Source organism: Archocentrus centrarchus, chromosome 1, assembly GCF_007364275.1.
Source record: "Archocentrus centrarchus isolate MPI-CPG fArcCen1 chromosome 1, fArcCen1, whole genome shotgun sequence".
Classification (NCBI taxonomy): domain Eukaryota; kingdom Metazoa; phylum Chordata; class Actinopteri; order Cichliformes; family Cichlidae; genus Archocentrus; species Archocentrus centrarchus.
This window is the reverse complement of record NC_044346.1, coordinates 32,623,979-32,636,520: the sequence shown is the minus strand read 5'-3', so window position 1 is coordinate 32,636,520 and position 12,542 is coordinate 32,623,979. Positions and strand designations below refer to the sequence as shown.

Sequence of the window (12,542 nt, the reverse complement as noted above, 5' to 3'; positions counted from 1 at the left end):
TCTTTTATTGTTTTAACCATTTGTGCCTTTTGCAAGTACCATACCTTACAAAAACAAAAAACGTCTGTAGTCTATGCTGCAGATGTCGTTCCTCTATAGTCCATTCTTGTATTAGTCTTTTCCAGTTACTTTAAAAAAAATACAAAAACCCCCCCCAAAAAACTGAGTACCAAAGCTCAGGGCCCCACGCTTCCTACCCACCTTTTTCTGATCATTTCCTGCATAAAGATCAAGCCAGGAAGTGCTCATTTTCTTGAAAATGATTACAATAGCCAGTTGGATGTTTCCCTACAATATAAATGTTTAATATTGAAAATTTTGTGACCAATTCTTATAATTACTTGTCCTCTCCTCTTGGTTACCCCCTTTCTTTCAACCTACTTTTTGCATATCATGCAACTGCCTCCCTTTGGCCTCCCTTCTATCCCAGAGCTACAAGCTGAGCATTTCCTCGTTCAATTTTATCATTATTTTCTACCACAAAATGTTTGGACGTCCTCTATGTAAGAACTGACATTGAGTGAGTTTTAAATGAGGAAATATGACTTATGAAACATTTATTTTACATGTACATATTAAGGCATCATGATAAAGTACAACAGTATTTTCACCCAAATCTGACAAAAACATTATTAATACATGCCCACAATCCAGAAGATATTTTAAAAGGCATGAAAATTGAGTAATGCAAAGTAATGTTAAAAAGTACACGGTTGCAGTTTAGTATTCAAATGTATTAGGCATATTCATAATTATTCAATGTTATATGTAAAAACACCCACAGATAACACACAGTACAGTACTCATGGGAGCTGTAGTAAAAAAGTAAACAAAGGTAGTGTTAATACATTTAAAGTGCAAGAAACTGAGAAATGTTTGAAGAAGAAGTCCCGCAAAGAAAGTAAGTCCTTCTCAGAAGGAAAGATTACAGTGCACAAAGCAGGGAAATACACTGCAGCGCAACAAAATGATGTTTTGGTTAAAAAAAAAAAAAAAAAATACTTAAAATGGTGCAGCTCTGTGACAGGTGTACAATATTCAGATTGTCCAAAACAAAAACAAAAACAATGAAAACGCCAGAGGCATTAATAATCAGCAGTCAATCAAAACCCTTTAAGTTGCAGTGTTTTCACAGTTAAAAAAACATAATTGAGGCATTAATTTGAACAATTTAAAATGCTGTTACAATTATCTGGGCATGCATCTGGGTTTAATTCAGTAAAATGAGGCTTTTGCCTCACACTTGTGTGGAGGTGCCTGGAGATGAGTGTGCCAGGAACACTGCCTCACTGATGTTGCTGGAGAAGCTGGTGTGATAGCTGGGGCTGCTTCTGCTGCGCCGGGGTTGAAGTTTGGACTCTGAGGATTTCACACCTGAGAGCTTCTGGGCCTGACACAGCTTCTGAATCAGGAAATGTCTGTCACGGCCCTCCTGATAAACAGATGAGCACAAACACAGATTTCATTTCACAGTAACTCAACTGTCTTTTAAAAAAAAAATCTGAGTAGACCTACCATCTCTAGCTTCTCCCTTAGTTCATTGATGACTCTCTTGTGCGCTCCAGCAAGTGCGATCACATAAAACATGGCCAAGCTGGAGAACAACATGGAAGCAAAGTTTAAAGCTACAGCAGAGGAAAAAAAAAAAACAAGTTAAAGGTAAAAAATCTAATCACTGAAAGACAAACCAATGTCAAAACAAAGAAAGAGACGGCAAAGGCCTCCGAAAGAAGAAAGAAACCACAGCAGGGTTCTGATTCCACTGGGAGCTGGGAAACTACAGTTGGCACCACCTCCCAGGAGGTGGTGTAATTAACAAATGGTCCACAAGCCCGAGAACTGTTTATTCTGTGCAAAAAGGAGGGATACATGAGTGAATACAAGTAAGAGTTCCTACATTTGTCTATAGTTAGAAATAATAAATTACAGGATAGAAAACATATGGCAGCGGTAGTAGACTTTGACCACTGACTTGAATATTTCTGCTTGAGGTTCTTTAAAGCTGCAGGACAAGCAGAGAGACTGTAATTACAACATGATATGAACATTACTCACTGTGCTATACTAACTATGACAGGCACACAGGCAAGAGCCAGGCCGATCAACAGCACGCCGAGGAAGAAGAAAATTGGAGCTGGATGCTCGGAAAAGGACGCGTGGCTGGACGACAGTTTTTGATTAATGACACCTACCAAACAAAAATTTGCAAATGAGGGTTACTAGGACGTATTTTTTCCCTTGGCTCTTTTAAGAAGAAAACAATATGTATTCAAAACAGAAGTCACCTTCTTGACATAAAAGATAAAGAAATATTTGATAGTGCAGATGCAGGCAGCAGCGGGCAGTAGAAAGTGCCGATCCAGGCAGATGGTCTGACCGTACACGATCTCCAGCACATTTTGAGGAATAGAAAAAACTCCTGCTGGCCCAACCATTTAGACATGGCAGATTTATTGTGTGTTATAATCAGCCTGGATAGGACAGAACAGAAAGGATAGAAATTACTAAAGCAGAAAAAATGAGATAGCAAAAGCCTTCAGTGACACACTTTTCTGCAAAGGATCAGAGTAATTTTAGCTTACACTGACCTAAAGCAACACAACTAAAAGTAACTATTCAAAGTGAGCTCCTGCGACTGATACATCATTACAGATGACATTATTAGTACTGATATTTCAAAGCTTCAATAGGATCATATTGCTGGAGGGTCTCCAGGTTAAACTGTTATTTTTCAACTCAATGGGGTCGTGACAAGAAAAACTGGTTAAATGTTTAACATCTCCTCAAATGCCATAAGACGACCATGAAACTAGACTAAAAAGAAGTTTGAAAGTTTCTACTGAGATTGTTTCTGTTTCTGTTGTGGAAAAGTGAGGTCTTACTTTCGAGGAAACTCCACAAAGATGGTGACTGAAACGATGACAATGAAGTCAAAAATGGTGAGTTTGTACATCTCCTGGCCCACATGTGTCTCCCAGCACTGCCGACAACAACAAGGGTTTAGAGACTGGATTTCACCACATATACATGTAGGAATTTAAGAGGGGGTGGCTGTAGCTCAGTAGGTAGAGCAGGTCACCTACTGACCGGAAGGTCAGCGGTTCGATTCCTGGCTACTCCTGGCTACTCCAGGCTACATGCCAATGTAGATACTTAACCCCAATGTGTATGAATGTTAGATAATTAAAAGCACTTAGCTTAGTAAACATGGAAGTGCTTGTATGAATGGATGTGCATGGGTAAATGTAAAAACGTGTTGTATAAGCGCTTTGAGTGCTCATACTGAGTAGAAAAGCGCTATATAAGAACTAGTCCATTTACCAAATATATTTTATAAGGGAACTGGAATATACTGTAGATAGGCAATCTTGTACACCAGCTAACACAGTAATAAAAGTGGGTTTGACACTGGTACCCTGTGCACTACACCTGTAACCCCTGCATACTGCGTGACTAAAGACTTACAGAGTATTGCTCATAGTTGTAACCACAAGCACAGGTCTCCTCTTTACATTTAGTAATCCGAGACCAGAGAGGAAAAGAGCAAAACCCCAATACTGGTTAACCGCAGGAAGACACACCTGTGAGGATAGGAAGAAAGAAAGAAAGCACGTTAGAAACACTTTAAGTTCAAATCTGTGTGTACGAGTAAGCAAGTCAATACTTGAAAATCAATTTTACCTCATCAGAGTAAAGCGGATCTCAAAAAGCAGGAGAATAGTCCTCAAAGTTGATGATAAAAGAAAATAGGACGGGGGTAATGAAGTTGGCAAACGTGATAACAATTGAGGGAAGATACTCATTAATGAGATCCACGATGAAAGACACCTGCAGCAGAACAACAACAGCTTTTAGATCCTTTTTCTTTGTTGCCTACAGTTATCAGAAATTTCTACATGGAGGATCTGTAGTGTGGACAAGCAGTTATTGGTTTGGGGTTTTTTTTTGGGGGGGGGGGGGGTGAAGAGAAAATATGGCATGTCCACAACAGAGAGTACATTAGAAAAATTCTGTTACCTTTTTGTTACTCATTTGGGCTTTCTGGGAAAAGCTGGTGGCTAAATAAATGCAGTAGAAACAAGCGGCTAGCACACCAACGGCAAAAAGATTGAGGATGAGACGGATGAAATAAAGACGACATTTCTCTCCGCGGGTGCGATCCGCTATTTTCTGCTTGATCTTCTCTTCCTCCAAATCTGTCTGAGGATATGCAAATATGCAATTTAACAATGAGGGAAGACAGCAAAATGATGGTGATGAATTATTTTTGATTGTTAGCAGGAAGGCACAACAACAAGGTGCCATTAACGGTGATTGTTACTGAAGCTGCCAATGAAATATTTAGCCCACAGTGATTGATGAAAAAAAACTGTTAAAGGGTCTTTAGGTGTCATTTACAGGAAAGGATTTAAATGATTATACTTAACTCAGTTCGTTTTGGTGTATTTTATTGTCTCTGTCTGCTACTGTAGTTAATAGTATTAAAATGCACCACTTTATTCTCACATTACAGCAGCTGTATGCAGCTGCTAGGGTGGCATGAAAACACCCACACACCAGTTTTAAAGATCTAGTTTCAAACTATTTGTAAAAATGGAAACTGTTTTTTCTCTGGCAAATCTTAATATATAACACTAACTGAGCTCACAGAGCAAACTCTTTTTCTTCAGCTTATGGCGTTATCACCCAGTGATGCAGAAATCCCCAGCCAGCAAAGATCTTGTTGCAAAAACTCTGAAACCGATCCTCATCCTGAATCAGATTGTGTTTGAATCCTGTGGCAGACCTTCAACAGAGAAAATGCTTAACGGCCAGTTCTTTTCAAATAAATGTAATTTTTCATGAGTTTTCCTTTTTCATACCTTTTAACAATCCAGATAAGACTGAGGAAGAGGTACCCTATAGTGACCAGCAGGTACGCCAGCGCCAAATTGTAAGTTATGTGGGGAAAGTGGATTTTGTCCACCTTGTAGTAGCCATAGAAAAGATAGGTCTGTTCCAGAAAGCCCTGCAGATGAAACACAGCAAGTGAGGACAGAAACTACGTAGTGGACTCTCTCGGGAGACTAATAAAGTGGGACGACTCACTTCACCAGAGAGCAGATCTGTAATATACTTATGATAGTTGACAAGACCTTGACGAACGCCACTTGAATACACAGTGCACTCACCACCTGTAGTAAAACAGATTTTAGCCTTTCTTGCTCAGTGTGTGCTTCGACTTGGGGAAGAAAAAAAAAATCCTCTCACCATCACTTTGGTTGTAGGTGATATTTCCTGAAAGATGGGGTGCAATGATGATGGGCAACATGATAAAACTGAACATGAGCAGAAAGATGATGAAGTTGAGCGTGACCAGGAAGCGCAGAAAGGAGAAGTAAGAGAGGATCCCCGTTCCAAACATCCCTAGCGACAAGTGAAAGAGGCAAAAAAGGGAGAACTTGAGTCAGACACAACAAAAGGAACAAACAGTCTCAGTAAAAGTATATTTACTGATGACAGCCATCTGAACAGAAATCAGTAAATGCCTTTGAGGTTAAGGAAAAAGGTTCTGATGGTTAGATAATCTGATTGTCCTTCTCCTACCCTCTATTAGGTGGATGTCTCCCCTCCAGAGCTTCAAGGAACTCAGCCTTTCTTGGCCATAATCTCTCAGCCTCTTCAAATGCTTGCGGCTGCTTTGTCTCCACTGTTCCCAGCTGCTCAATTCCTGAGCCTTTTCTAGGTACTCTTTCTAACAGGTCAAAGAGTCAAATAAACTTCTAGCAAAGAACTCGGTTAATGGGATTTAGCCTATTACTGAAAAGACAACATAACACAGTACAGTTTTCCTACTTGTATTTGCGTTTTCTTCATCCATGGGCTTGGCTAAAATTCTTTGATGGGCCGTTGCTCAGTGTGACTCTTCTGTTTCACGTGGTCGTCTCACAAAGTGTTTATACCCCATTTCCAGCTTCCAGATGAGCCAAGCCTTGCTCTAGAGCTGCTTCTTTGTCTGGAGCCACCAGCTGACGACTTCCTACGGTACAGCAGGGACTGGTAAACTGGGGAGGCTCGTCCAGCAGAGGGTTAGTTTGTCCACTGCGATCAGTGAAGAACACTTGAAAAGATAAACAAAGTTTTCACAAAGGTGAATGTTTATTAAATTGCATTTATTTGAGCTGGTCTGTAACAGCTGCTGATATTGCTTCAAACCATCGCTTATATTTTTTTATATTTTGCTATGAAAATGAGAAACTGGTGGAGGGATTTCTTGAAGCGAACAAGTACAATTCTAATAAACTTGTCAATATTTGGCATGACCACCTTTATTCTTCAACCACAGCCTGAACTGAGGATCAATCCATACCAGCTGACAAAACATAAAAAAAAAAAAAAAAAGATACACTTCTCCATAGGAAAAACTGCCAATTTTAGCTCGCTACTGTTATTACTTTGCTCATTAAAAAAAAAAAACTATACTGAGAAAGCTACATAAGCTATGTCAATCAAATTTTCAGGGCAGATATCTGCTACTATGACTTCCAAGAATGTGAAATTTCAAAAGTGAAGCTGAAGTTCAACATTAAATTCTGAAAGCTATGAAAGTTTGAGTATGGCCTGCAGCACTAAGGTTGAAGGTCTGTAGAAGGGTCATTCCACAGTATTTACATGTCACAGAGGGGACAATTTGAAAATTGTAATTGTATCATTAGCACTAATAAAGGTTACTAGTCTGTGACTATTATGAGGGACAACAGCCCCAACACCTATACGTACAAGCAGTTTCAGGACAGTGTATCAAAAATATTAGAATATATTCAGGTTTGAGTGGCGTGTCACGGAGGGGGCCAAGAAAATCAGAAATTATGAGATGCAAAAGTTAATTACATATTCATATGAGATAAGTTAAAAATTTCAATTTAGAGTTCATTATTTTACAAATATGTTATTACACTAATAGATGATCTGAAGAACTAATGCTGTGCCTTTTCCTTTTTTTCTTCTGGCTGAATATGTAACGATATGTAGCATCACAGAGGGAAAATGTGTGTTTGGGGGGGCTGAGTGAGCAAAATTAAGCTGATCATTTTTTTGCCGAGGAACAGGTGAAAGGGTGATGGCCCCCTCTGTCTGTGGGGGTCAGGAACTGTTTTTGGAGTGGCATAAATAATTGGTGTGGCATCTTATTGTGACACCTGAGTGTCCTTTAAATAGTTGCCTGAGGCTTTGCCTGCGACTCTTAGTGTATATTCTAATGCTGGTTAAACTGACAGATTCATGATAGAGCTTAAATTCCACAATGAGTGTCTCTTAGATTATTATGAACTATTACCCCACTACAGTCTTTAACTACAGAATAATGAAACATAAAAATTTATGAAAATGCATTATCACAATTTATTTCACTACCCAAAGTCAAACTATCACAGTCATATAAAAAGTTTTTTAATGCCTTCATGTAATTCTCAGCAGTTTTGAGGTCATACCTACATCCGGTTGTGGTAACAGGAGCCTCCATCTTTGATCTTGCATAATCAAGCTAATCCACAACACACCTCACTTCAGCAATCAATAACATGCCCAGACAAATTCTAGCACTTGCATGATCAAACAAGCATTTCAAGTTAGATGTTTGCAATGACCGTGATGTCATAAAGTGCAGCAACTTTTCAAAAAATAAATCTTAATTAGAAACCCATTATTTGACAAATGTGGACTCTGCAATTAAATACTGATGGGAGAATTACTAAGAGCTCCATAAAAATAAATAAATACTGCACAGAATATTATAGATGTTAATTCATCATAAAGGAAAATAAATTTATAACATTAAAAGTAACACAGCACTTGTGATAAATAAATTTCATAAGTAGTTGGATCAACTAAAGGCTAAGATGCATCTCTCTCAGCTCTCTGCTAGGTTTTCTTTCCTTATTTTTTAAGAATATGACTTTCAGATACTGTTCATCTACTCATAGAGAACTTTTTTTGGCCTGCCACTTTTCCACTTATCCAGTTTCCTCAAAATGATTAAGGACACACCACACACAATGATGAGATATGCCAATTTGCCTCCGATAGCTCTTTGGGAATCACTGTTAGTGCAAAAAAAAATGCCATTTTATCTATTTTATGCCCGTTAAACTGTTATCTTTGGCCTTTTTCTTTTTTTTGGCACAGCAACTTTTTTTATTTGCAGTAGAGGACAGACAGGAAATAGGGAAAGATAAGGGGAAGACATTCAGGCAACCGGGCAACAGGCCAGGGACCCATACCTGAACAGAAAGTTGGCTGTTATTGTCATGTCATTGCATATATTATAAATCTAATTTAAATCTAATGCAGGAGCTTGTCTGTGTAGCAGAACAACAGGAAGATGTGACAGAGGGTGATGAGAAAGGATGAAGAGAGGACAGAGCGTGTTTTGGAAAAAGTGAAAAATTCAGATTGCATTTTTAGAAGGCCGTTTCATACTACGGGAATCGCAAACTGTTATCTTTTGCCCTTTTTTTTTTTTTCTTTTTTTTTGGCCACAGCACTTTTTTTATTTGCAGTAGAGGAGAGACAGGAAATTAGGGAAAGATAAGAAGGGAAGACATTCAGGCAAACCGGCAACAGGCCAGGACCCATACCTGCACCGCAACACAGCATATGTATGTGGTCGCTGGCTTCAACCACTAAGCCACCCGGGCACCCCAGCCTTTTATTTATAGATTCAACTAAAGAAATGGGAACTTATTATATGATTTTGCAACAAGCTGATAGTAACAAATACAACTGGTTCATTACTAAGTTGTCTCTAATAACACAACACTGGTTCATCCTTCATTTAGACCCGTTTTTATGTTCCAAATTAAATGACTTAAACAAATAAAAAAAAAAAACAAATAAAAACAAAAAAAACACATTCCTCTGAAAATGATCACGTACAAGGACTGGGCTGAAAATAAAGAAAAAAGCAGCCACTTCCAAAATACGGCTTTGAAAGACCTTCAGAAAGTCTGGAGAACTAATAATACTCAAGATCACTTTAAATTTATAAGGAGGTGTGGCTACTTGGAAATAAAATTTTAAAAAAATGAGGGGTGCTCATTTGACTGTTGTTGTTTATTAAATACATTATTTGAAAGCAAATTCACAATGACCCATTATTTCCCCTTTTAGTATAACTAACACATTACATATACATGCATGTATATATGGTACTGTACAGGGTTGTATTAGTGGGGAGAAAAATAAAACTGATGACCCAGCACCCCAGTGGCAGGAGGGACCCTTGCAAGCCCAGAAATGAAGACTCACATTTACAGCACAGCTAATTTATTCTATCCAGGTGACTGCTAATGTTTGCCATTATCTTTCTTCAAGAAAGCAAAATCATGATATCAAAAAAACAGAAGAGGGAGTGGAAGTAAACTCAGCTTGCTGTTAACAATTTCTTTCAAAAGAAAGGTGAGCAGAGCACAGCTAACAGGTTAAAAATTATTTTAGCAATCAGCAGGTGTTAAAAACAGTGGGTCAGTGTCAGATGTCTCAGGTTTTACTGAGCAAAATTAAACGGGTGGGCCCCTTAATTTCAGACAGAACCAGCAGCAGGTCGCCCTGCAAATGATGTGACACAAGGTGAGCTCACAGTGGCAACAAAAGTTATTCCATGCAATAATTTATACTGATAGCAGCTTGAACTGAAATCTTACCAACACTAACATCAAGTAGCATTCTGCCTTATTGTATGTGGGACCAGCTGTGAGGTAAGCAAGGCATTTTGAGGATTCCAGTGTGTTTCAGGCTGATGAAACAGCATTTTAAAATACCACAATGACTCTACTTAGTTTAAGAAAAAGAAGAAAGAAAAACATTTGTAGCTAGTCAATTATGGTGACGGATGTTTCTTTAGCTTTTGATAGTTCTAATGAAACACTGTCACTCATATCAACATACCTGCGTGCACTCTCATAAATATTTTCACATGTTAAACCACCTAAACCACGATTTATATCTGCAAGAACTTCAGACTGCAGTATAACTTCTCTGTTTGATAACATCAAAGGAACGGAAAGTGGCTGTTATGTGTCATGTCATTGCATATATTATAAATCTAATTTAATCTAATGCAGGAGCTTGTCTGTGTAGCAGAAACAGCAGGAAGATGTGACAGAGGGTGATGAGAAGGATGAAGAGAGGACAGAGCGTGTTGGAAAAGTGAAAAATTCAGATTGCATTTTTAAGCAATCTGAATCGCAAATAATTCAATAAAAATTAACACTTTTAATGCTGTTTTTCCAAACAACAACAACAAAAAAAAGTATTTAAACAAAAAATAGTTGTAGACTACAGGATACTGAGAAATTAAGGCTGAAAGGCAAGGAAATTTCAAACTGTAGACTTGAGGGCATATCACTGTACATGAACAGTTCATTACTGGCTATCCTGATGACCACTACAGATTGTTGTATACAGTTGTTGGCTCAATTATTTGTTCAAAATAATCAAAACACACATGATCTGGATCAAGACATGAAGGAGGCCCACAGAGAATGCCTATGTATAGAACCCAGAGTTCTGTGCTATGCCCCTATTATTGTATATATACTATTAATAAAAAAACAAAAATTATATATACACACACACACACACCCACACACACTATATTGCCAAAAGTATTCACTTGTCTGCCTTCACACACAAATGAACGTGAGTGACATCCCATTCTTAATCCATAGGGTTTAATATGATGTCAGGCCACCCTTTGCAGCTATAACAGCTTCAACTCTTCTGGGAAGGCTTTCCACAAAGTGTGTCTATGGGAATTTTTGGCCATTCTTCCAGAAGAGCATTTGTGAGGTCAGACACTGATGTTGGATCGGGTTGAGGTCAGGACTCTGTGCAAGCCATTCAAGTTCTTCCACACCAAACTTGCTCATCCACGTCTTTATGGACCTTGATTTGTGCACTGTCCTGTTGGAACAGGAAGGGGCCATCCCCAAACTGCACCCACAAAGGTATGCTGGAGCATAAGAGTTCCTTCACAGGAACTAAGGGGGATGAGCACAACTCCTGAAAAACAACCCCACACCAAAATCCACCCTCCACCAAACTTTACACTTGGCACAATGCAGTCACACAAGTACCGTTCTCCTGGCAACCACCAAACCCAGACTCTTCCATCGGATTGCCAGACAGAGAAGAGTGATTCATCACTCCAAAGAGCATGTCTCCAATGCTCTAGAGACCAGCAGCAGTGTGCTTTACCCCACTGCATGCGATTGCTTGGTGATGTAAGGCTTGGTTGCAGCTGCTCGACCCACGTAACCCATTCCATGAACTTCTCCATGCACTGGTCTTGAGCTAATCTGAAGGCCACATTAAGTTTGGAGGTCTGGAGCGCCTGGACTCTGCAGAAAGTTGGCGATCTCTGTTTACTATTTGTCTCAGCATCTGCCTGACCCCCGTTCTGTGATTTTATGTGGCCTACCACTTTGTTGCTGAGTTGCTGTCATTCCCAGTTGCTTCCACTTTGTTATAATATCACTGTGGAAAATTTAGAAGTGAGGAAATTTCATGACTGGACATGTTGCACAGGAGGAATCCTATCGCAGTACCAGGCTGGAATTCACCGAGCTCCTGAGAGCGACCCATTCTTTCACAAATGTTGTAGAAGCAGTCTGCATTTTATACATCCGTGGCTATGGAAGTGATTGGAATACCTGAATTAATGACTTGGATGGGTCAGTGAATTCTTTTGGCAATATAGTGTTTATATCTTTCGAGGTAATAGGGTTAAGAATTACTCTGGAACAGTAACTAGTCTTAATCCAATCTGCGCTTAATAATAATAATAATTTTAAACATAAACAAACGTACAAACAATAACTTTAAACATAGCGCACAATAACACATCACGTATGTCATTTCAAGTATCGGATTCTACAGTGGAACAACAAACACTGCTATCATTTTGTCTACATTTGTCTACCACCAAAGACAATGGCTAACCAAGGGGCAGACTCAGCGTGTAAAATGCCGACACTGGAGTTTCGACGTCGCAGTGACTCAGACCAAAATGACAAATAAAACCTAATTTAAAGATCTCCCTGCAACCTTTAATGATCCTTAATCCAATTATTAACCAGCAGAACAAACTTTGAGCCCCCAGTTAGCGGCTAGCATTACTAGCTCATTAGCAAATGCAGAAATAAGTTGGGTTAATAACTTGCTCGGAGGATCAAACCAATCGCACGAACTTCGAAAATACCTGAGTCGACTTCCATCGCTCCCCTTCCGACTGAATAAATACAGCTATTTATAAGATAATATTGCTGTTAGCTAATAATTAACTACCAAACTTGGTCGAATATGCGAGAGTTATCTCTCTCAGCTGTCAGGAAGACAATAACAGCCTTTCCCGAAGACAACTTCCTGGATGTGGTTGCAGCTCCAAGAGCGACCACTGAATTCCCACTGGCTGTATCATCCATTTTAATGCTATTTAAAGGTTACTTATTTGATTTCATTTTATTGTAGCTTGAGTTATCGGTTACATTTTTATATATTTTTTA

At 38.9% G+C, this 12,542-nt stretch overlaps 1 protein-coding gene across 1 annotated transcript; it reads right to left on the bottom strand.

Annotated features, from left to right (window-relative positions):
• Positions 1-719: 719 nt before the first annotated feature.
• On the bottom strand, positions 720-12,420 carry tmc7 (transmembrane channel like 7). Its single transcript, XM_030726441.1, is given in 27 exon segments — positions 720-1,432; positions 1,516-1,595; positions 1,691-1,848; positions 2,056-2,126; positions 2,128-2,148; positions 2,150-2,188; positions 2,286-2,329; positions 2,332-2,362; positions 2,364-2,414; positions 2,417-2,471; positions 2,883-2,980; positions 3,466-3,534; positions 3,536-3,581; positions 3,682-3,707; positions 3,709-3,828; positions 4,018-4,200; positions 4,507-4,529; positions 4,649-4,703; positions 4,705-4,786; positions 4,863-5,008; positions 5,089-5,174; positions 5,251-5,406; positions 5,587-5,730; positions 5,836-5,872; positions 5,875-6,042; positions 6,045-6,100; positions 12,239-12,420. Coding segments are annotated over 27 exon segments (2,256 nt in total). The 5' UTR covers positions 12,255-12,420; the 3' UTR covers positions 720-1,237.
• Positions 12,421-12,542: the final 122 nt, after the last annotated feature.